The 22,667-nt window shown below is 37.3% G+C and overlaps 1 protein-coding gene across 1 annotated transcript in view; it reads left to right on the top strand.

Moving 5' to 3' along the window:
• The first annotated feature begins 7,751 nt into the window (after nucleotides 1-7,751).
• The window catches only part of FAM174A (family with sequence similarity 174 member A), a 48,312-nt gene continuing 33,396 nt past the window's right edge, over nucleotides 7,752-22,667 (top strand). The window contains exon 1 of the mRNA XM_021009267.2: nucleotides 7,752-8,271. Coding sequence (XP_020864926.1) covers nucleotides 7,838-8,271 — 434 coding nt within the window. The 5' untranslated portion in view covers nucleotides 7,752-7,837. The remainder of the gene's footprint in view (nucleotides 8,272-22,667) is intronic.

The following is a 22,667-nucleotide window of genomic DNA, read 5'->3' as shown; positions in this document are numbered from 1 at the left end:
TGTGCATTCAGCATTTGAACAACTTGGGCCAGCCCATCAGAGTTGCTCTCTCTGCAATAGAATTTGAAAGCTTGGCAGTTTAGCTCAAGAAAGGACCTCAGTGTCCAATATATTATCTTGCCAGGTGATCTTCAGAATCTTTTTAAGACAATTCAAATGGAACTGATTCCGTTTCCTGGCATGGTGCTGGCATACTGCCCATGTTTTACAGGTATACAACCATGAGGTCAGCATAATGACTCTGTAGACCTTCAGTTTGTAGGCATTGTAATATTTCTTCTCTCCCACAATCCTTTGGAGCCTCCCAAACACTGAACTAGCTCTGGCAATACAAACATCAACTTTATCATCTATGTGGACTTCACTGGAAAGTATACTGCCAAGGTTAGCACATCTCAGTCTCAGAGGCTGCATTGAGCGCACAGTCATCTGTGAACAAAAACATTATGCACTGACTCTCCCTCCACTTTAGTTTTGGCTTGTAGCCTTTTCAAGGTAAATAATTTACCATCAGTTCAGTAGCTAATCTTGATGTGATTTTCATCCTTGTTGAAGGACCTGACAACACTGTTGAAAACATCATGCTAAAAAACACGAGGGCAAGCACACAGCCCTGCTTGACTCCATTGGTGATTAGGAAAGTGGGAGGGCATGATCTATTATTCAGAACCTGGGCAAGCACGTCATAAAATTGATGTACAATACTGATGAACTTCTCTTGGCACCTAAATTTTGCCACAATTTTGTACAGACCTCTGTTCTGCTCCTGGCTTTTCTCCTGGAGTTGTTGGGAGGCAAACACCATGTTAACCATTCCTCAGTCCTTTGTGAAGCCACGCTGTTCCTCAAGTAGCTAATCATCTTCCAGGTGAAGGGTCAGTCTATTAAGGAGGACACTGGCAAGAATCTTGCCAGCAATGACCAGGAGAAAGATCTCCCATAATTGTCAAAGGACAATCTATTGACTTTACCTTTATAAAGATGGACAATGGAGGCATCCTTGAACTCCTGGGGGATAACCTCCTCTTGCCGTATAACCCAGAAAATTTCAGTCAGCTTTCGTCTGAGCAGTGGTCACCCTGCCTTGTAAATCTCAGCTGGAATGGAATCAGCACCAGGCTGTTCGCCACACAAGAGGAGACTAATCACACTCAAAACCTCTTCTTCAGTTGGAAGTTTGGCTAGAGAGGAATTGACTTCAACCTGAGGTATAAGGTTAATGGCTTCAGCATTGATTGATCATGGTCTGTTGAGAACACTATGTAAGTGTTCAGTCCATTTCTCCAGGAATATGTCCTCATCAATAATCAATGTGGCTCCATCAGTGCTAAGAAGTGGAGATGTACCATAGGTCTTTGGCCCATAAATAGACTTCAGAGCATCATAAAAGTGCTTTCAGTTGTTACTATGAGCATAAAACCGAATTTCACCTGCCTTCTTACTGAGCCAAGAATCCTGAATCTCTCTAAGCTTCACTTGCATTTTACTTTTGATGGTATTAAATTCTGTCCTCTTTGAGACAAACTATCCTACTGGCAAATCCTGTGGGGTTCTCATTTTTCATTTAGCAGCTTCTGAATTTCCCCATAATTTTCATCAAACCAATCATGATGTTTGCGAGTGCTCTGACTCAGATGAACAAAAGAGGCACATCAAATCTCTGAAAGCTGCCCACTCCTTTTCTGCTCTACTGTTGCCAACTTGGTGACGGCTCAGCTTTCCCTCCAAGTCAGCAACCAACTTCACACTTGGAGAAGTGCACTAATTTGTTGACATTAAGTCATCTGGTACTTGTCTTGCCTTGGGACTGCAGCTTTTGTTGAATGTGAACATTTAGCTTGGAGAGAGTAATTCTATGATCAGTTCATTCAGTACCATACATCACTTTACCAGACTAGTACCTCTAGCATCAGGGCTGCTGAGCCCTTTTGAGGATTGCTTTCCACCTTTGGTGTCTATCTGATTCATGTAACTCTCACTGATGGCTCCAAGAAGCTATAGCATGCACAGCTGCCACAACCCAGTAAACATTTCAGTAGATGGGTTAAATCAGGTTGAGAGTAACCAAAGGGTCTCAAACCCTTCGGTGAGTTAGGGGGGTGTCTGCCCCAAATATGTGAAGACTTCCCCCAGAGGAATAGGCATATAAGAATAATTTGTTCCATCAGCCATGAAGGCAGCTAAAGCAGGTGTGGGGCACTTAGAGTTTGCTTAGACATTGAAGATGCCAGAGTCATCCACTGCATCCTAAGTCATCATCGGTCATCTTGACTTTGTCTTGACTCTGATTACTCTGAAAGAAAGAGTAAGACCAATCACCACACAACTCTCCCTCACGTAAATCCAATTTATGTGTGAATCAAAATACATCACCTATACCCATGCCATTTTACCATTTTTTATCTACCTCAAAGTCCTGTGGCAACAGGGAAGTGATGAAGCACCAGGTACAGATATACTGGGAGCTGCAGGCACAACCCTACACCCAAGCGGCCCAGGCCATAGGGTTGTCTTCTCCCTGGACCGAAGTAGCAGTGGGATTCAGCAGCCCTCTGGGTGTCTAAGCAACCTCTTTGAAGGACTGCACTGCTTACCTCCTGGCAGGAGGAAGGAGCTAGAAAAAGTGCCCTAAAAACTGTCTACTTCACCCAATCCTGGCCTGCTTACCCAGCAGGCAGGGATCCTGCCCTGTGGTCAAAACACACAAACAAAATGTACAAAGACTTTTGCAAAGATGATTCCACTCACCATCTGTACATGGAATGTCCACACACTTATGGACAACATGAAATCCAGTAGACCTGAAAGATAAAGAGCTCTTGTTGCAAGAAAACTCAACAGGCATCACATCCAAATAGCATTCCTCAGTCAAACAAGGCTGGCAAATGAAGGCCAACTTACCAAAGTTGGAGCTGGATACACATGGCAGCAATGAAGGGGAGTGCCATGAAGCTGGTGTAGGTTTTATAATCAAAATTAATCTAGTCAACAAGTTTGTATTTCTTGATAACATGATTGCCACTTGCAGAGAAGTTCCATGTCACCATCATCAGTGCATAATCTCCCATCATAATGAACTCTGAAGAGGTCAAAGAAAATTTGATGAAGACAGGTATTCTAATGTATTGTTGGATGAAAATGGATTCAAACATTCTATAAATGAATTTGGAATTATGTAAGAATAGTCAGTTAACAAACATCTATTAAGTACTTACTATGTCCCAGGAATATAAAGAAAGGAAAAAGACTATCTTCTCTCAAGGAGTTCATAGTCTAATGGAAAAGACAATATACAAACAAATATGTACAATCAAGATATATAGGATAAATTGGAGAAATATCAACAGAAGTAAGGCACTAGATAGTACAGTGAAAATTGATTAATTTTTTGATCCAGGGATTCCACTGCCAGGCATATGAACTAAAGTGGTGAAAAATAGAAGGAAAGGTCTCATATACATCAAAATATTTAGGGAAGCACTTTTTTATGTGAGTAAACAGTTAGAAAAAAAAGCGCCTATAAATTGGAGACCAATTAAGTTGTGTTCGGGTAGATTATTGCACTTTAAGAAGCAACAAACATGAGAATAATAGAAAATCATATAAACTGATGCTGAACCAGAAAAATAACATACAGAATAATTTAAATAGTGTAAATGGAAATAACACCAAAAAACAAAAATGAACACTTTGTAATTATAATGACCAAACTTTGTAATTATAATGATAAAGATGAGAAAATGTTCCTCCTTTTCTGTTGGAAAGCTAAGCCCCATGAATGTGAAATATTGCATGTACTATGAGAAATGTTTTGAACTGTTGGGTGCTTTTTTTTTTTTAATTAGTCCCCCCCACCTTTTTTTCTTTTAATTTCTGTTATGAGAGATAATCTCCTGAGAGGATACATTTGGAGGGTGAAAGAAAAATGGCATCAATTTTTTTTTAAATTAAAAAAAGGTATCATTTTTAATTAAATTTTTTAAATCATCTAAAATTCTACTATCTGATTTCTTTTTTTGCCATGAATAGCATAAAATAAAAGAAAAATACACCATCCTAAATGAATTTCTAAATCTGTATTTCCTCCACTTAAACTATTCATCTTTAATTAAACCAGAATAGATTCAGTTTGGGTAAAAGCTGGACTTGTGCTCTTTAAAAAAACAATAAACTCTCCAGAGCAAGTCTGTGTTATATTAATCTTTGTATTTCACATGGGAGAAATTTAATTTTTTTATAAAAGCTATAAATATTTTATAGCATTTGATCACTAAGCAAATTTCATAAGCAGTGGTTCATTAATTTGGTAGTAGGTATTTGCTGTGTACTATATTATATTATAAATTCTTGGTAATGATTAGTGATTCCATATTTATGACAGCATTTTTAAAAGACTGGGTAACCTTTGAAAACTTTACAGGCTAATAAAAAAGGATATTATTAAAAATACTTTGTGAAATTACAATAGTAGATCCTACATTGACCTTAATAACTTTATTTTTCTGCATTCAATAAGATGTAAGTAACCCTAAGAGAGGCAGGAAATATAGGTCATGGCTTGGATTATGCTATCTGATTAGGTAATAATCATTCATCACCCTTTATATCAGCCTTCCCCCTTAGCCAAACTCTTCTTTTTCCATTTTATTTCATCTTCTTTTTTTCTCTTTCTCCTCCCTTGTTTATGCATTAAGCTTGCCAATTATATGCCCATTGTATTCTATTAATAGGAGAACTATATTTAGAGTGCAATTTTTGATTCTTGAAATCACATTGTGGGGCATAGATTATCTGTAAACATCCAGAGGAAGGAGATAAGGATAATGAAGGACGTTGAGAATATGCCATATGATCAACTGAAAGAACTGAGAGTATTTAACCTGGAGAAGGAAAAACAAGTTTAGGAGGAATTTATGTCTTCAGGTATTTGAAGGACTCTCATATAGAAAGTATTGTTTTTTCTTGGCCCCAGAGAGCAAAAGTAGGACTAGTAGGTGGAAGTTCCAGAGGCAGATTTAGAAGCGAGGCAAAAAGGTAGAGGAACTAGAGTCCATGCCAAAGTTTTTGGACAGTTGATCCAGGTAAAGAATGGCCAGTTTGTTCCAGTTTGTTTTAGTGGATTGACGGCAGTTGAGAGACAACAGCTCATTCATCAGAGATGCTGCATTCAGAAATAAATTTAGTGGAATGAATGCTTTTTCAGCCACTACATTAAATGTGAGCTCATGCTTCTCAGAGACTACAGTGGTATAGGGGAGAGTGTATACTTAGGTACTGGAGAAATGCTTTTGTAATTCTTGTTATGTCTTTCAAATAAATATTCTTTAATTAAAAAAAAGTTGATGTTAATTGGTTAAATGTTGTTGGGTTACTAATCATTAGGTCAATCAATAATATAAGAGTATATCTGATGATTAATGTTAGGAAGATTATACCAGAATGGAAGCTGGAGCTAATAGCACTTGAAAGACATCCCAAGTAAAAGACTTGAACCTATATGATACATAATATATAATATAATGTTATATATGTGTATATATATATATATATATATATATATATATATTATAATAAACATATTAGAGGATCAAGAAAGAAATTATGTTTCAAACATATGTAACGGAATAGTTCATGACCAAGCAAGGAAGGGATAGAGAGGATTATAGAAAATAAAACAAGCAATCTTGATTACATAAAATTTTAAAGGTTGCATGTGCATGCAGCACACACACACACACACACACACACACACACACACACACACACGCCAGTGCTAATAAACTTAGAAGGAAAGAAGGCAACTAAGGGAAAAAATCTTTGTAGGAAGATTCTTTGATATGGGTCCATTTCAAAGACGTAAAAATTTTATTCAAATTTATAATAAACCCATTCTGTAATTAATAAATGGTCAGAAGATATCAACAAGGACTTTTCAAAGGAAAAAAATCTAAGCTATCAATAGTTATATGAAAAAATGCTCCAAAACACTAATTATTAAAGAAATACAAATTAAAACAACTTTGAGTTAGGGTAAGATGTCAGAAAAGGAAAATGAAAAATGCTGTCTGGGATGTGGGAAAATAGATACACTAATGCAGTATTGGTGGAGCTGGGAACTAGTCTAAACTTTCTGGAGAACAGAGTCCTTATAGTAAGGTACTCAGTATACAAAGTAGATCAAGTTTAGGACAGTTATTTTCTCCACTACAAAAGAAATACTTAAAACAGAAAAGACCCATAAGCAATCTTTGATAAATATGTAAAACATGATACAGAAACCTAAAAGGTTTTTATTTAAAATATGAAACACTTTGTGGAAAGGTTGAATAAGTATTTCATCTCCACTTCAGTTCTGTACCTTCCCCCAAAACATTCACTTAAGGTGAGCTTCTGGCAGGTAAGAGTATTATTTGAACTCAAATAATGGTGGTGCTCATTTTCTACTCCAGAAAGCATTGTTCTAACTTTAGGCAGCACTTCTGACAAAGAGGCCAATACTCCAGCGGTAACCACCAATTTCAACAAAAGTCATCTGTCAGGATTACTATTATGTCACAGTCCGACTAGTTTTAAAGACCCAGCTTATTCCTGCTAAGCAAACTATCAAAGGAGGCTCTTTCCAGTCATGTGGTAGAAAAATGCTGGATGACGGATATTAGAAGATTTGAGCACTCCCAGGGCAAGCCCCTTACAAAACTAATAGAAAATTTTACTCAATTACACAGATTAATCTAATAAAGGAGGTTGAGGATGATAAGGCAAGGAGAGAGAAAAGAGAAGAACCAGAAAATAGAAGTGCCATGAAGATAAGATATAGGAGGGGGTGGTGGTAGTCAACAGGACCAAGAGTTGCAGGGAGGTCAAAGAAGGATAAGGATTAAAACAAGACCATTGTATGTATTAGTTGAGATTGAAATAGTTGAAATTTTGGAAAGATCATTTTCAGTTAAGAGCAGGTGTTGGGTGACCGCATCTATGAGAAGAGAGTAAGCAATTAAGGTGTTTATTCATTCAACTAGAATTTATTAAGCACATTTTCTGTACCAGCACTGGTTATGATGGCTTTTTTTTTTTCTCTAGGAGTTGGGTTGTGACTGGAATGGTTGTATAGAAATACAACTTGCCAGTAACAGCGTGACAAGAAGAATGTATTTGTTGTGGGAATTATAACTCCACAAAAGCGACGTAAGAAAGAAGCGCTGGCCGGGGGACACTGAAAGGTTGTGAATTGTCTGGGTTCACTCAGCTTGTGGGTGTCCTAACCCAAGTCTTCATCCTGAATACCAGGTGGCATCCTGATATTCACTGAGACAAGTGCTTAATGGATTAGCTTTCTGGATTAGCGAGATGTTGGTGCATTTGCAGATAGTGGATTTAATATACGTCTCTTGAAAGAAAGAATGAGTCCCCATTCTCTAAATAATGGGAAAATGATTTTATATACCCCTTGCTCAGACGACTTCAACAAGTAATCTTCCTCCACCAGCCACACACACAAGCATTTCTTACTCGGACGCTCCGCACGCTCAGCTAGGCCCTTCCCCGGGATCACCACGTGGCCACCTTCTGTGCGTGACATCACCGGACGCTTCCTTCTCCGCCCTTCCTGCCGTTTTATGGCAACAAGAAGCGTCCCTAGTAGCCGGGCGTCTCTGGAGATGTGCAAACTTCCGGTTCCCCCAGTGGCCCGGGCCTGGCCTCCGCCGCCGGTTCCTCCTCCTGGGCGTCCGCCTCCGCCTCTGCTGCGCCCATGGTTCTTCCCGGAGCCCTGGCCTGGGCCGGGGCCGCGGTGGTGGGGCCGGCGAGTGCGGCGTGTTGAGTGGGCGGCGCGGGGATAATGCGGTCCTCGCGTTGCCGCTGCTGCCGCTGCCGCCGCCTGCTGTCGGCCGCGTTGCTGCTGCCGCTGAGCGGGCCGCTGTCTTCGCTGCTGCCGCTGCTACTGCTGCTGCTGGACGGAGCGGCCGCCCACGCCCCCAGACCCTCAGCTCCGGGGGCCCCTCTGCCGCCTTCCCAGCCCCCGCCTCCGCCCCGGGCCTCGGGCACTGCCCTCCCTGCGGGCCTCCCGGGCGGTGGCAGGACCGTGTCCCCTTCCGGGCAGGCCGGGCTCAGCGGCAATGGCAGCGGCCCGGGAGCTGGGCCTGCCGGAGTCGGAGGGGGCGGCCTGGCCGTGTCCCCGAATTCCAGCGACAAGCCTATGACCCAGAGGGCCCTGTTGGTGCTGATGGTGGTGAGCGCCGCGGTGCTGGTGTACTTTGTGATCAGAACCATCAGGTGAGGCCGGCCTGGGTGGGAGGCACGGCTCGGGGCGGGGGGTGGGGGGGTGGCCCGGGGACCGCGAGGAGCAGGGCATGACCCCCGAACTGCGAGGAGCAGGGCGTGACCCTGTGAGTCCTGGGGAACGAAGAGCAGTGTCCAGGTTCTTTGTGAGAGAGCCGAAATGACCGTGATTGCTAATTATTCTAGTGATATTCCAAGGGTCAGAGCTCCCACAACACCTAGCTTTGATGAAAATTTTTACCATGTTACCCAAGTTATGAGTAACTTTTAAGTGTTTTTATGCTTTTCACAGCGTTAATTTTAGTATAAGACTAAGATGATGGAGGTGAGGCAGCGTTCACTGACTTTGAAGTCAGGGATCTTAAGTCACTTAATTTCTGTGAGCAGTTTCCGTATTTCTAAAGTGAAGAGGTTAGATTGGGTGGCCTCTAGAGACTTTTCCAGCTCTAAGTCTATGATTCGATGACAGTCCTGTTATAACTTTGCCATGCTTAGACCATAACATTAATATTGAGTTTATTTATGAGGCTACATTTTATTAACTACATTGACCAACTCACATTGGTGCAGGAGATGGTCTTCACTGAGATAGTTATCACCCAAGTGATGAGGGTACTCAAAACCAGCCCCACTGGAAATTCCATTGAAGCTACTGTGAATATTTAGGAAAAGAAAATACTTATTTAGGGTATGATGACAGTTCCTAAAATATTTCAAGAGAACTATGTGTAAGATGAATTAAACCTTTTTTTTTTAACATTTGCTCAACAGAGAACTATATGAATAGTTGGAAGTTACATAGTTGGCAGCTCCAGCTAATGAAAAATTTAGTAAAAATTAGTTGTATTGTTGTATTGTGAAAAATAGTGAGTTGCCACCATTGGAGGTCTTCAAACTGAAGAGCTGCTTGTCTAGGATGTTGTATAGAAGGTTCCTACTTACATATGGTTATACTGTGATCTCTTAGGTCTCTTCTAAGCCTACCATCTGAGATTCTATCAATGAGTAGATACATGTATAGAAAAACTAATCAAAAATCACTTTTTACTCTCAAAGGGCTTATGTTGTAATACTGGAGTGATACTTTAATTAACTAACAAAGGGGATATTAACCATTTGTCAAGTTAAGTCAACATTTAAGTTTGTGAGATGGTGTGTTTTTGATTCCCATTAAATGCATCGTGTGAAAGTATGACCAGTGAAATAAAGAAGGATTTTTAAAAAAATAATTAATTTAATTTTCTTCGATGAACAAAATTCTATTTCCCCCTTTCTGCAGCTTCCATTGAGGAAAATGGAAAAAGAAAACACAAAACCCTTGTAACAAATACATATAGTCCATCAGTACATGTATCATATATATGCATTGCAGGTAGGTAATGAGCTGGGCACAGAGCTGAATAGGAGGAAGAAAAGTTGGATCACTTTTGCTCCCTTATGTTGCACTTTATTTTTTGTTTCTGTTTTTTGTTTCTTAAGGTTGTATTAATGTATTTGTGTTGTTACATTACACATATTTCAAGAGAATTCCCTCTCTGTGAGAGCTCTCTTGCACAGATTAAATAATTAAGCAAAACTAATCGCTATAGGAAATTCTTCCATTTGGATTCTGCTGAAGACATGCTTTAGGAAAGTAATGAGCACCTTCTTCAAGCATATATCTTTGTTTCATTTGATAATAACATAATAAAAGGATTAATAAACAAAACCCAAATTCACATAGTACATAAGAAAGCAAAGTAAGTTCCATCATTAGCCATATTCCAGAATACATCCCTCATTATGAATCATGAGTCTCCCCTGTTAAGAAGTGAGAAAATTTCTTCACTGCTCCTCTGTAATTGTGCTTGATCATTGGGTTGATCATAATTCTTAAGTCTTTCAAAATTGTTTGTCTTTATAATATTGTTATTGTATGTTTTTTTTCCTCCTAGTTCTGCTCACTTTATTCTGTATTAATTCATTGAAGTCTTTCTAGGTTTCACTGAAACTATTCCTTTTATCATTACTTATGACACAATAGTATTCCATTATATTCACATCATTATTATTTGTTTAGCCAGTCTGTAGTTGATAGATTTCGGCTTAGTTTCCGTTTTTTTTATCACTACAAAAAGAGTTTCTATAGGTATTTTTGTACAAATTAGTCTGTTTTCTTCTTTCATCTGTTTGGGGTATAAGCCCAAGAAGATTATCCATGGCTCAAAGAGGATGGACGGAGGCAGCTAGGTGGCACAGTGGATAGAGCACTGGCCCTGAAGTCAGGAAGACCTGAGTTCAAATGTGGCCTCAGACCAAACACTTGACACTTACTATCTGGGCAAGTCGCTTAACCCCAGTTGCCTAAAAATAATTTTAAAAAAGTGGATGGACAGTTCGGTTCTGGAATGGGTAGACCAATGGTCTCCCAATGTTGCAATAATGTGCGTTTTTTCCCATAATTCTTCCTAACATTCTTTTTTTTTTATCAACTTTGCTAATTTTATGGGTGTGAGATGGCTCCTTAGAATTTATTTAATTTACTTTTCTTCAACTTTTAGTAATTTGGAGCCTTTTTTCATATAGCTTTAGATAACTTTAATTTTTTTTTTCTTTAGAAAACTGACTGGTCATTTCGTTGATATACTTATCACTTCGGGGAATGGCTTTTATTCTTGTATTCTTGAATCTTGAATGTGTATCTTGGAAATTAGACCTTTGTCAGAGATGGCAGTGAAGATTTTTTTCCCCAATTGACTTTTTTCCCTTCTAATTTTAGCTACGTTAACTTTATGCAAAAACTTTTTAACTTTATGTAATCAAATTATCTATTTACCAAGAGTCTTTCTATCCCTTGTTTAGTTATGAGTTATGTCTCTATCTAGGGAGCTGAAAGATAATTTCTTTCATGTTCCTCTATTTTTTTAATGATGTTACTCTTCATGTCTGTTTTATATCCATCTGGATTTATTTTGGTATATAGTTCATATGTTTGTCTATACATAGCTTCTACCAGACTGCTTGCCAGTTTTCTCAGCAGTTTTTTTTTTCTTCTTCTCCCAAATGGCAAGTTCTTGTCCCATTAGCTAGGGCTTTTATTAAAACACCAGGCTACTGTTTATTTGTTTCTCTTCCACTGATTGACCTTTCTATTAACCAGTACCAAATAGTTTTGAGTATTACTGTTTATAGCACAGTTTGAGATGTGGTACCATTTGGCCTTCTTCCTTTCCACTTTTTAAATTTCCCTAGATATCCTAGGCCTTTTGTTTATCCCAACAAATTTTGGTGTTTTGTTTTCTAGCTCTGTAAAGTAATCTTTTGATAATTTGATTGATATGGTGCTGAAGTTATAAATTAATTTTGTTAGTGTTGTAATTTTTGTTGTATTAGCTCTTCCTAACAATGAAGAATGAATATTCCTATGAATATTTATGTAAAAAGTGTTTTTAGTTTTATGCATTTAGTACCTATGTATATCTTCACAGGTAGACTCCCAAGTATTTTATACATTCTCTAGTTATTTTATGGAATTTCTCTATCTCTTCCTGCAGGATTTTGGTGGTAATGTGTAGAAATGCTGGCAATTTAAGTAGATTTATTTCCCATCCTACAACCTTATCAAAATTATTTCAATTAATTTTAGTTAAAGCTCCAGGATTCATAGTATCATTTACAGAAAGTGATACCATTTTTTTTGCTTCAGTTTCTTTTTCTTTTTGCTGTAGGTAGCATTTGTAGCACTATATCAAGTGGTCATGGTGACTGATGACAATGGACCCATCCTTGCTTTATCCTTGTTCTTGTTAGCATTCCACGTGATACTGGTTCTCTATTTTAGATAGATACTGTTTATATTAAGGAGATATCTGTATATTATGTTTTCTAATTTTAAATTGTTTTTATTTTATTTTGATTTATCAACAGTCATTTCCATAAACTTTTGAGTTTTAAATTTTTCTCCCCCTCCATCCCTGCCTTCCTCCCCAAGATGGCATGCAATCTGATATAGTTTCTAATTTTTTTTGCAAGAATGGGAATTACATCCTTGTAAAAGCTCAGTTAGGTAGTGTAGTGGATAGAGAGCCAGGCTTGGAGTCAGGAACACTCATTTTCCTGAGTTCAAATCTGGCCTCAGACACTTACTAGCAGTGAGACACTGTGTAAGTCACTTAACCCTATTTGCCTTAGTTTCCTCATCTGTAAAATGAGCTGGAGAAGGAAATGATAAACACTCCAGTATCTTTGCCAAGAAAATTCCAAATGGGGTCACAGAGAGTGGGACATGACTGAAATGACTAAACAGCAACAACAAAAACTAAATTAGGAATTTTTGGAAGATAACGTTTGTTTAAAAGGATTCTAGGTTTTGAAATGGATTTTGTTACAAAAATATGTTTGTCTGACTTTAAGATCATTGCTTTCATTCTAAAACTTTTATTTAGCACCTACTATTGTTGATACCTTCCACTAGGAAGAAATATAAAAAACAAGTTGTTGAGTGGTGAAATGAACACTGCCTGTTAAGACAGAAGATTTATGTTTTGAATTCTGGCTTTGTCAGTCTCTGTCTCTGTGACCTTTGACAGTTTCATTTCTCTGAGCCACAGTTTCCTCAAATGTAAAATGAAGGTATAAGACCAGATGATGTATAAGATCCCTAGTATCTGTGAATTAAATGGTCCTAAATAAAATGTAGTCCTAGCCCATAAGTAGTTTCCAATTTTGTGCGTATTTGCAAGAGTCATCGTTCAGTGTATTGATTTAGAGCTTTCCCAAAGGAAAGCTTCATTCTTCCTTCTGGACCTTTAAAGTCCAGGGAGAGAGGGCAACAAAGATTTCTGAGTTCAATCCCAAGGGTAAAGGTTTGACCCCAAAGGCAATCAATTTTCTGAGTCAGCCAAGAAACATTTATTAATGCATCAGGAACTATGTAAGTGCTGGGTATCCATAGAAAGGCAAACATGGTCCCTGCTCTCAAGGAGTTCACATTTTAATGGCCCCTCCTTCCCTTACCTCCAGTACCTTAAGGGAAATCTCGTGTGTGGGATCTCTGCCAAATGAGAATAACATGGTAACTCCTTAAAAAATATATTCCATATACAATGTGGATGGCAGGTATAAATCTGCTGTTTATTTCCTTTGACAGATCATACAAGAAAAACACATAGGCACACATTGACTAATACATAAAACATCGCATTTGACCTATTGTACTCCCTCAGGAAAATCGTGAAAAGTAGTGTAAATGTTAAATATATATGTTACATTTCCCTTAGACGTTGCTATTCAAGCAATTCCAAGTTCCAGTTCTTTTTCCAGCCAAAGCATGAGTATTTAGTCTTTCATCTACAGAATGATTCTGCCCTTGGTCATTTCCCCTGACAAGCATGCTGTTAAGAAAATCTTCCCTGTCATTCCCTCTAGGCCAATCTCAATCTCATCTATCATTTTATGAGATAATCAACAAAGGTGAAAATATCCAGTTCTCAGAATATCAATCAAACAGAAATGCAGAAGGCAGTCAAGGGGCTCAGGTGCCCATGGCTTTGTGCTTATGGAGCAAACTACTGTTAATCCTTAGGAGAAGAGAATAGAGAAGAAAAATCTCCTCTTCCCTTCCTTCACAATTGCTGGAAATCCAAGGGAGAAAAAATAAATGAAAAGGTTAGGAGTCCAAAAAATTTGGAGGTAGTACATAGATTTGAAACTTGATTCCACTTTTTACTGTATGACCTTGCCAAGGAAACTCATCTCTCTGAGTCTATGTTTCTGCATATGAGAGGTTGCACTATCACAGAATTACAGAGATTGAGAGTTGAAATAGACCTTAGCAGTCATGTAGTCTAACTTTTTCATGAAAAGAATTCCCTCTACAGCATACCTAAGAGGTAGTCCATCCAGCTTTTGCCTAAAGATTTCCAAGAAGCGAAACCTACCAACACTCAAGGCAGCGCATTCTACTCTTAGCTCCAATTCTTAGGAAGTTTTCCCTGATATGAAGTCTTAAATTTTCCTTTTGCATCTTCTTTCATTTCTGGTCCTAATCTCTGGGGCCAGACAAGTCAAGTCTGATCTCTTCTTCATATGACAGCCCTTCAGAACTTTAAGAAAGCTCTTAAGTCTTCCTCACATATTCTTTTCTCCAAGCTAAATACCCCTCGGGTCCTTCAACTGCTCTTCATATATCATGTTCTTCAGTGTTCACCATCCTCGTTGCCCTCATCTGTACATTCCCAACTGTTTGATACTCTTTTTTTTTAATTGAAAAAAATTATTTTTAGTTTATAGAATAAAACAAGCATTTCCATAACAATATAATAAAAAAAGATTGCATATAAAACTGCAGCTCTATTATGTACAACTTGCTGTACCTTTTACATGTATAATAGTTACCATGTAAATTTTTTTTTCTTTTTTTCCTTTTTTCTTTTCTCCCTCCCACTCCTGCCCTACAAGGATGGCTACCATTAGACACAAATAGGGGTGTGTGTGTTGTGTGTGTGTGGTGTGTATGTATATAAATAAAATTGTTCTATACACCCTTATATTTATCAGTTCTTTCTCTGGATGCAGGTAATGTCTTTCTTCATAAGTCTTTTATAGTTAATTTGGGTATTTATAATAGTCAAAATGACTTATTCACCCAAGGTCATTCTTAAAACAGTATTGCTGTTACTGTATACAATGTGCTTTTGGCTCTGCTCATTTCACTTTTTAATGATTTCATGCAAGTCTATCCCTATTTTTCTAAGATCATTGAACTGAATGATCAGTGTCTGAATCAATGGCTGAACAAATTGTGGTGTATGATTGTAGTAGACTACTACCGTGTTATAAGAAATGTTCAATATCCTTCTAAAACTGTGGAATATTTAAATGAGTACAGTTCTCCAGGTCTAAGAGGAGGGTGGGTTTATCCATTCTTTATTGCGAAAACTATGCTTCTCTTCATTGAGTTCAAGCTCAAATAAGCTTGGTTAGCTGCCATTTCACTGCTGACTCCTTGAGCTTGCAGTCCACTAAACTCTCCAGAACTTTTTGAGATAAAAAAATCAGCACATTTGCTCTTGTCTCACTGTGTGGTTATGTAAATGAGCCAAGTACTATGGATGCTGCCTATCATCTTCTCTTGGAACCTGTCAGAATATGGCTACTGGGTGATTTAAAAATGTATAAACTTCTACTTAAGTATTGTGTGAAATTTATTCCATTATTCCCTTTATAACCAAAAAGTGGTTACTGGTTGACATAGCCTCTCCTAATAGAAGGGAAGTAAAAGAGAAGAAAAAATTTTAGTTGCTTCTAAGCAAATTAGAATTTCTCTAGATATAGATTGCCACGGAAATGGAAATATAGTTTCTGCTACTCTCCTAACATGCTAGGGAAGTTAGAATGTTATGGGGCTATTCAGTCCCTCCCATGTAGCTTCCTTAGCAACTTCTGAAGATGCATGTGGTGCATTGCTGAACATAACAAAGCAAATTCCCTTATTAAACACTGAGTGAGCAGGGCTGCTGACTCAGTGGCTATGAAAAAGCCAGTAAATCTTCCCTGTGTCTGCACTTCCTATGAGGACTGGTAGACCATGAGTACCCATGTTAGCTTAGGCAAGTCCGAACCTAGATTCTGGCTGCCTCTCCTTTACTGTGTTTCTCTCCTAAGCCTAGGTGTTTAAGTTTGGGGTGGAAGATTCAAGCCTTAGAGGAAACCTTGTATATTCAGGGTGTCTTGAGACTTTGGTCCACTCAGAGCTGACTGGTAGCAAGGCTTTCTGCACTGGAGAAAGTGATCACTAATAGGAAGAAGTGCTCTACCGATGGCCTACTTTGGACCTTGTCTTAGAGTCAGGTTCAACGTTGGGATGCAATGAGGGCCTCAAAGTCACTGAACTTGTAACAAAAGAGGTTTACTTTGCTCTAACACAGTAAGAATGTGCAATAATGATACAGTGGCCTTTAGTTTCTCTGGTTGAAGGGCAAGGGGAAAAGCATTTAGATACTTATATAGTGCCTAGTATGTGTCAAACACTGTGCTAAGTGCTTTACAAATATTATCTCATTTGAACTTGTAACAACCCTGAGAGGTGGGTGTGCTTATTATCCCAGATTCAGATGAGGAAACTAAGGCAGATAAGAGGCTAAGTGAGGTCACAAAGCCAGTCTGGGATTTAAACTTGTGTTTTCCTGACTCCAGGCCTGACACTTTATCCACAGAGCCACCTAGCCATCTCCTCTGGGGGGACTAGGCATTTCAAAGCCCGGTCATTATGTCATCAGGTTTTGGTGACCTGTGGGATCTTAGGCACCCACCAAGTGTGAGAGGCCTAGATTTTACATGGCTGGGACTTTTTTTTATAACCCTGAGTGACCCAGAAATCTGATCAAGGAAGACAGGCACAATCAGGTCCTGGGGCAGCTTTATCCTGAGCTTACCCCATGTTCATTAAGACGGTGAGAAAGGAAACTATGTCTGGGAAGCTGAGGGCCAGTCAGGTCCCAGCTTCCATACTAGCATAGACCTGGATGGAGTTGTTCAGACAGTCTATAGACAAAGGAACAGGCAAAATGCCAATTTAGAAGTCCCACTTCATAGTATGTTTTTATTATTAACCTCCTGGGAGCATGGCAATAGTTATATATTACTGTTTCCTTCTTTCCAACCATGTGATCTGTATTGAACATTGAATATGCTTCCATTTTCTGCTTTTGGAGATACTGTGGGCGTGAGCCAAACCTAAGCTTTAAGCAATTTTCTTGAGGGTTCTGTCTTCTCCATCCTTTAAGATGGTCTGCATGCAGGTACTTTAATGATCATGCTGTCCAGATTTTAGCAGATTTAAAGAGAAGAAAACTGAGCTTAGGGAGATAAAATAACTTGTCTGAGATTATGCAGGTAATAAGTAGCAAAGTAAAAAATAAAAGGAATGTAGGTCTCTTGACTCTTAGCTATATGTTCTTGTTTACTGTACTGTCCATATTAGTTCCCCTGTCTTGTCCCCTGTGATTTTTACCGTTTCCTTTTGTAAAGCCCACTTAACTCATTATCCTGTTCTGCTCTCTGAAAGTACAACTGATGCTGGAAAATATCAAACTTTACATTGATCTAAAATTTTGAATGATTAAAAAGCAAAACATATCCTAACACAACACAACATAACAGAATACAATAAAACATAACCTGGAAAAGCTGCTTGGACATTTATTATGCTCAGAACCCAGTGGAACCCCACTAGTGTGTTAGGACAAATGATGATTAGTTTCAGCCAGAAGCCAAAGAGTGCATTCTTATGGACAAAACGGGAAAAGACCCTGTTCTCTGTAACTATGTACTTGTGATTTACCTCTGCTGTTTATTCTTTGTACCTCCAGAATTACCTCCATTGTACACTTGAATTTTGTGCTTTTACGAATGAAGAGAAAGATAGTACTGTTGGAAAAGAAAAGTCCATAGACATAGAGATTGAGATTAATAAAAAGTTGTTTAAAAACTTAACATTAAAAATCAATACAGCATCTATATTTATTATATTTAAATTATTTGACTTCAGTTCATCTTGTGTCAAAACACTTTTTCAGCTTCTCCCTATAAGTTTTCGTTAAGATTCTCTGTCCATTCTCATTCACCTTTCCTCATATAATTTTAGTGTGTGTACCCTGCATGTGATTCTACACATTTTGCTTTGCGTTATTTCATAAAGTACTTTTTAGGATTCTTTATAATCCTCATATTTTTCCATTTAAATTGCTTTCTAATATTCCATTACTTTAATATACCATTAATTACATTAATATACCATTCTCTGATTATTGCATATTTAACATGCTACCAGCTTTTTTGATTTTTGTTTGTTTTTGCAATTAAATAAAATACTCCTATGAAACGAATAGGCAGCTCTTTTCATTGTTTCTGATAACATTTTCAGGGTATATTTGTAAGGAAATCATTGAATCAAGCAGTAGGGTTTTTTCCTTTGGAGTCTTTACTGTTAGTTTTTCATATTTTAATATATGACTTGCTTTCTAGTTTTTATTTTCCTCCAAAGCATCCTTTATTGACCAGATAAATATCTAATTTATATTTATAATATTAATGTGGATTTATGGTATCCTCGTTCTTTACCAGAGACTGAAGTAAAGGAAGAAGTAGTAGGAATTTGATAAGGGGAGAGACTGGAGATTAGTGTGAATAGTCAAGTTAACAAATAAACCAAACACAAGCACAAAAACAATCAAAGTGAGGTACACCAATTTTCTTTGAAAAAATACCAGCAATGCTGGCATCACTTGGTTGTTAACTTTTTTTGCCTTCCCATACATTTCCCAGCTTTAGTGTTCAGTGTGTCAATCCTGACTGACTAATAAAACATAAAAAAGTACAAAGTGGTCCAGTGAATAGAGTGCTAGGGCTGGTGTCGGAAGACCTCAGTTCAAATGCCACCTCAGATATTTAGTAACTGTTTGACTGCGTTTTACCTCTGTCTGTCTCAGTTTCCTCAGCTGTAAAATGAGGATGATAATAGCACCCACCCCCCAGGGTTGTTGTGAGTATCAAATGAGATAATATTTGTGAAGCTCTTAGCACAGTGCCTTCCACAAAGTAGGAACTTAAATGCTTATTTCTTTCCTTTTTTTAATAGAGTTATATACATTAGAACCAAGATTTTACTAAAGATACATGTTTGAAATAGAACAGATACTCTTCCTCTCTTCTTAAAGACAGAAAGTTATTGTTGATTTATAGATACAGCGACACACATTTTGATTGTTTATATAATTTACCATATAGAGATTTGCTTTATAGAGGTCTTGCCCTAGGAATTTTTGTGAGATGTTATCCCCAAAGGTTTTTTTTTTAATCCCAAGGATGAAAACACTCTCCATGTGGAACCAGTGAGCCATCTTGTTCTTTTTGGAGTGTGTGAAAAACTTTATTTGTAAATTTTAATCTTTTATATTCAGATTCTGAATATTTTATATTCAGATTTTTATATTCAGAATATATTTTATATTTCATACTTCATACATTTTTTTAAAAGTATTACAAAAGATCATTATGTTCCTAGAGGGGGTGGAATGCCTACTGTAAATTGTTGGCAAGTGTCACAAATTTGTAAGCTAGTAAGTTTTGTTTGTTTTTGTTTCTGACTGTAGAGTAATGAAATCAATTTGTCTTTTTTGGACAATTAACTAGAAACAGAAAGAAAATATTTCCAGAATACATTTTGAACAAAAAAGGGCCAAAAGTCAATTTGATGCCCAGTGTTAAAAATGAATATTTCTTATATTTAATAACTAATTGTTATTTTAGGACCAAAGGTTTTTTTGGGTTTTGTTATTGTTGTTGTTGTTGTTGTTTTCCCTTTTCTACTTCTTCATCCAGAAATCAACCAGTGTGGGTAATCTCTGTTAAAGATTTACCCAGGCCAAGATCTAATCGGACAATAAAAGAAATTCTAAGTTTAGGCTAATCGATGTATTCCTGCTCTTCATGTTTGCTAGATGGGTCCTGGGAAAAGGTTGATTTTCTCTATTATCAAGACAGGTGATATGGAAATTGATGTTTCTTTGACCGAGATTTGAGTGACTTAAGTTATAGTACCCCAAGATAGCCCACCTTCCATTTGATTAACCCATCAGAGGTGATAAGGCATCCCTTAGGAACACCTCCTCTTCAAAGGGCATATAAACTGACCCCACCACAATTAGAGAGGTCTTTCTTTGGTCTAAGAGAGATGTCTAAATGACCGTCCTTTTGTTAATAACCTGTTGGCTTATTAATAAAATTATTAAATTATCCAGAAATTATCTCTCAAACCATTGTAAACGTTATTCCAGCCATAATAAAAACCCCCAGACTAACCATTTTTCCATTGTTTTATCAGTAGCATAGGTTTTTGTTCTATAAAATACATGCACAATAATATATACACATTTTCCTCTAGCTCAGCTCTTAACTGTACTGTTACTTTAACTTTTTATTTATACATATTTAGTGCTTGTCATGTTCAAAAGAAAGTTCACATCTAATAAAAAAACAGGTAGGCTCAGTGAATTACATTGATATGCTCTCTTTCACTGTCAGAGTAGTAAAATGAAATAGGCTTTTATTCTGTTATGTTTAGTTTATCTGCAGCAAACATTTTTGTGTAAAATTTTATCATCCTTGTTTTAGTAGTTTAGTTTTATTTCTATGCTATAGCTTATGAGAGTTAGTATGGGCTTAGTGGGTAGAGAGCAGGATCTGAGGTAAGAAGGCTGGGCTGAAGTCTCCCTGTTATATTTTAGCCATGTAACACTGGGCAAGTCACTTCATCCCTCAGTCAGAGAACTCTTCAGAATTGCGGTTCTTAACCTGGAGTCCATGAACTTATTTTACTATATATTTTGATAATTAATTTCAGTATAATTGATTTCCTTTGTAATCCTATGTATTTTATTTTATGCACTTAAAAATATTTAGGAAAGAAATCCATAGATTTCACTAGATTATAAAAAGGGCCAATGTCACAAAGGTTTAGGGATGGGGAACCTGGGGCCTCAAGGCTACATGTGGCTTTCTAGGTTCCTTGGGTGAGGCCTTTTGCCTGAGCCCAAGTTTTACAGAACAAATCCTTTTATTGAGGGGATTTGTTCTTTGAAATTTGGATTCAATCAGAGGGTTGCACTTGAGGACCTAGAGGGCCATATGTGTCCTCAAGGCAGCAGGTTTCTCACCCCTGGTTTAAAACTTCTGCTCTGAAATGATAAGTTTCAGTGTGATGTAGTGGTCTACATTGGTAGAGGGACTTTCCTTACTTGAAGTTCCCTAAATCAATAAAATCCCAAGTGAGGTACAAAAAAAAAATCCTCACCTATTCAGATATGTAAATTATATCTAATTTCATCATGTAGGAAACTCTTTGTGTTGAAACTGCCCTCTACCAAGGCAGGCCATAGTCCAAACTATATGGCTTAACCTTAAAGAACTCCACATAAATGCCCAGTGACTTGACCAGGGTCATTCAGCTTGTAAGTGACAGAGGTAGAACTTGAATTTTGCTTCATATGATAGGAAAAAAAAATGGTACTTACAGAATTTGACTTTGGAACATACAAGTCACTAATTATACAATGTCAAACAGGAGAAAACATGAATGCCTGCTTAGGAGTATTGATCATAAATCCTGTCACATCCCTGCTGTCTCCTAGAGGTCCTTTAATTCTAGTAGTTGTAGGTACTGATTCTTGTATTAATTGAGCAAATTATTTTGTTTTTATAAATAATGTCTTATACCCAACATTGACAAATTTTCACTTGAAATGCTTACTAAATAGAAATGTGCATTTTTAAAAGAAATATAAATGCTTATTAAAATCCAGTAATTTTTATCAGTCTTTTTTCCCTTTCATGTTTAAGAACAACAGTTGCAATAATAATAATACTATTAAAATAATGCACAGTCCATTTACTAAACCTTTCTGACTTTCAATATTGTCCATTTTTTTTGTATTTAAAGTCTGTTGGTCATTTTTAATTTAAAAAAATCATGGAAATGATGCAATTTTAGGGTTATGAAATTACATATGGTTGATCTTTCTAGTAAGACATCTTATTTCTATTATATTTAGGCACTGAATTTTGAAATGTTTGCTGGAATTTTATTATTATACCTATTTAATAATAGTAATACCTCTGCTGTCTCATTTAGTGACTTTTTTTCTGTGACATAAAATAGCTTTTATGAATTGGTGGAGTCATTTTTTTTTCATTTATTTTATTATTTATTTGTTTATTTGGTGAGGCAGTTGGGATTAAGTGATTTGCCCAGTGTCAGATAGCTAGTGAATGTTGTGTGTCTGAGGCTAGATTTGAACTCCGATCCTCCTGACTCTAGGGCCGGTGCTCTGTCTGCTGCGCCACCTAGCTGCTCCTGTGGAGTCATTTTTTGAAAGAGGTTTCTGAAGATTCATTTCACTTTCAAAGCCTATGAAAGTTTAAATCTGACCAATTTTGTTAAAATAAGAACTGCTCAAATTAAACAGTTCAGTTCAGTTCAGCAGATATTAATTAAGTTTCTATGCAATAAACGCTCTCTCTCTCTCTCTCTCTGTATAGACACACACACACACACACACACACACACACTCAATAAGTTTTTAAAAGTATACTCTGTTAGACACTGGAGTGTATACAAATCATAGAAGATACAGGGTCCCAACCTTCAAAAAGATATTTCCTTGGTACAAAAGTTACCAGTACTGCTATAATAAAGATATAAATGTTTAATTACATTGATTTTTTATTATATAATGTGTGTGATGTACTGTGCTAGACACTGGTGATAGAAAAACAAAAGTCTTTGTCTTCAAAGAACTTTCTTTCTATGAGAGAGATACAATATATACACAGAGATAAATACATGCAAGTTC

This window comes from Phascolarctos cinereus, unplaced genomic scaffold, assembly GCF_003287225.1.
Source record: "Phascolarctos cinereus isolate Bilbo 61053 unplaced genomic scaffold, phaCin_HiC Scaffold_4;HRSCAF=312, whole genome shotgun sequence".
NCBI classification, from domain to species: Eukaryota; Metazoa; Chordata; class Mammalia; order Diprotodontia; family Phascolarctidae; genus Phascolarctos; species Phascolarctos cinereus.
Note: the sequence above shows the minus strand (reverse complement) of the source record. Positions and strands in the feature narration are given on the sequence as shown.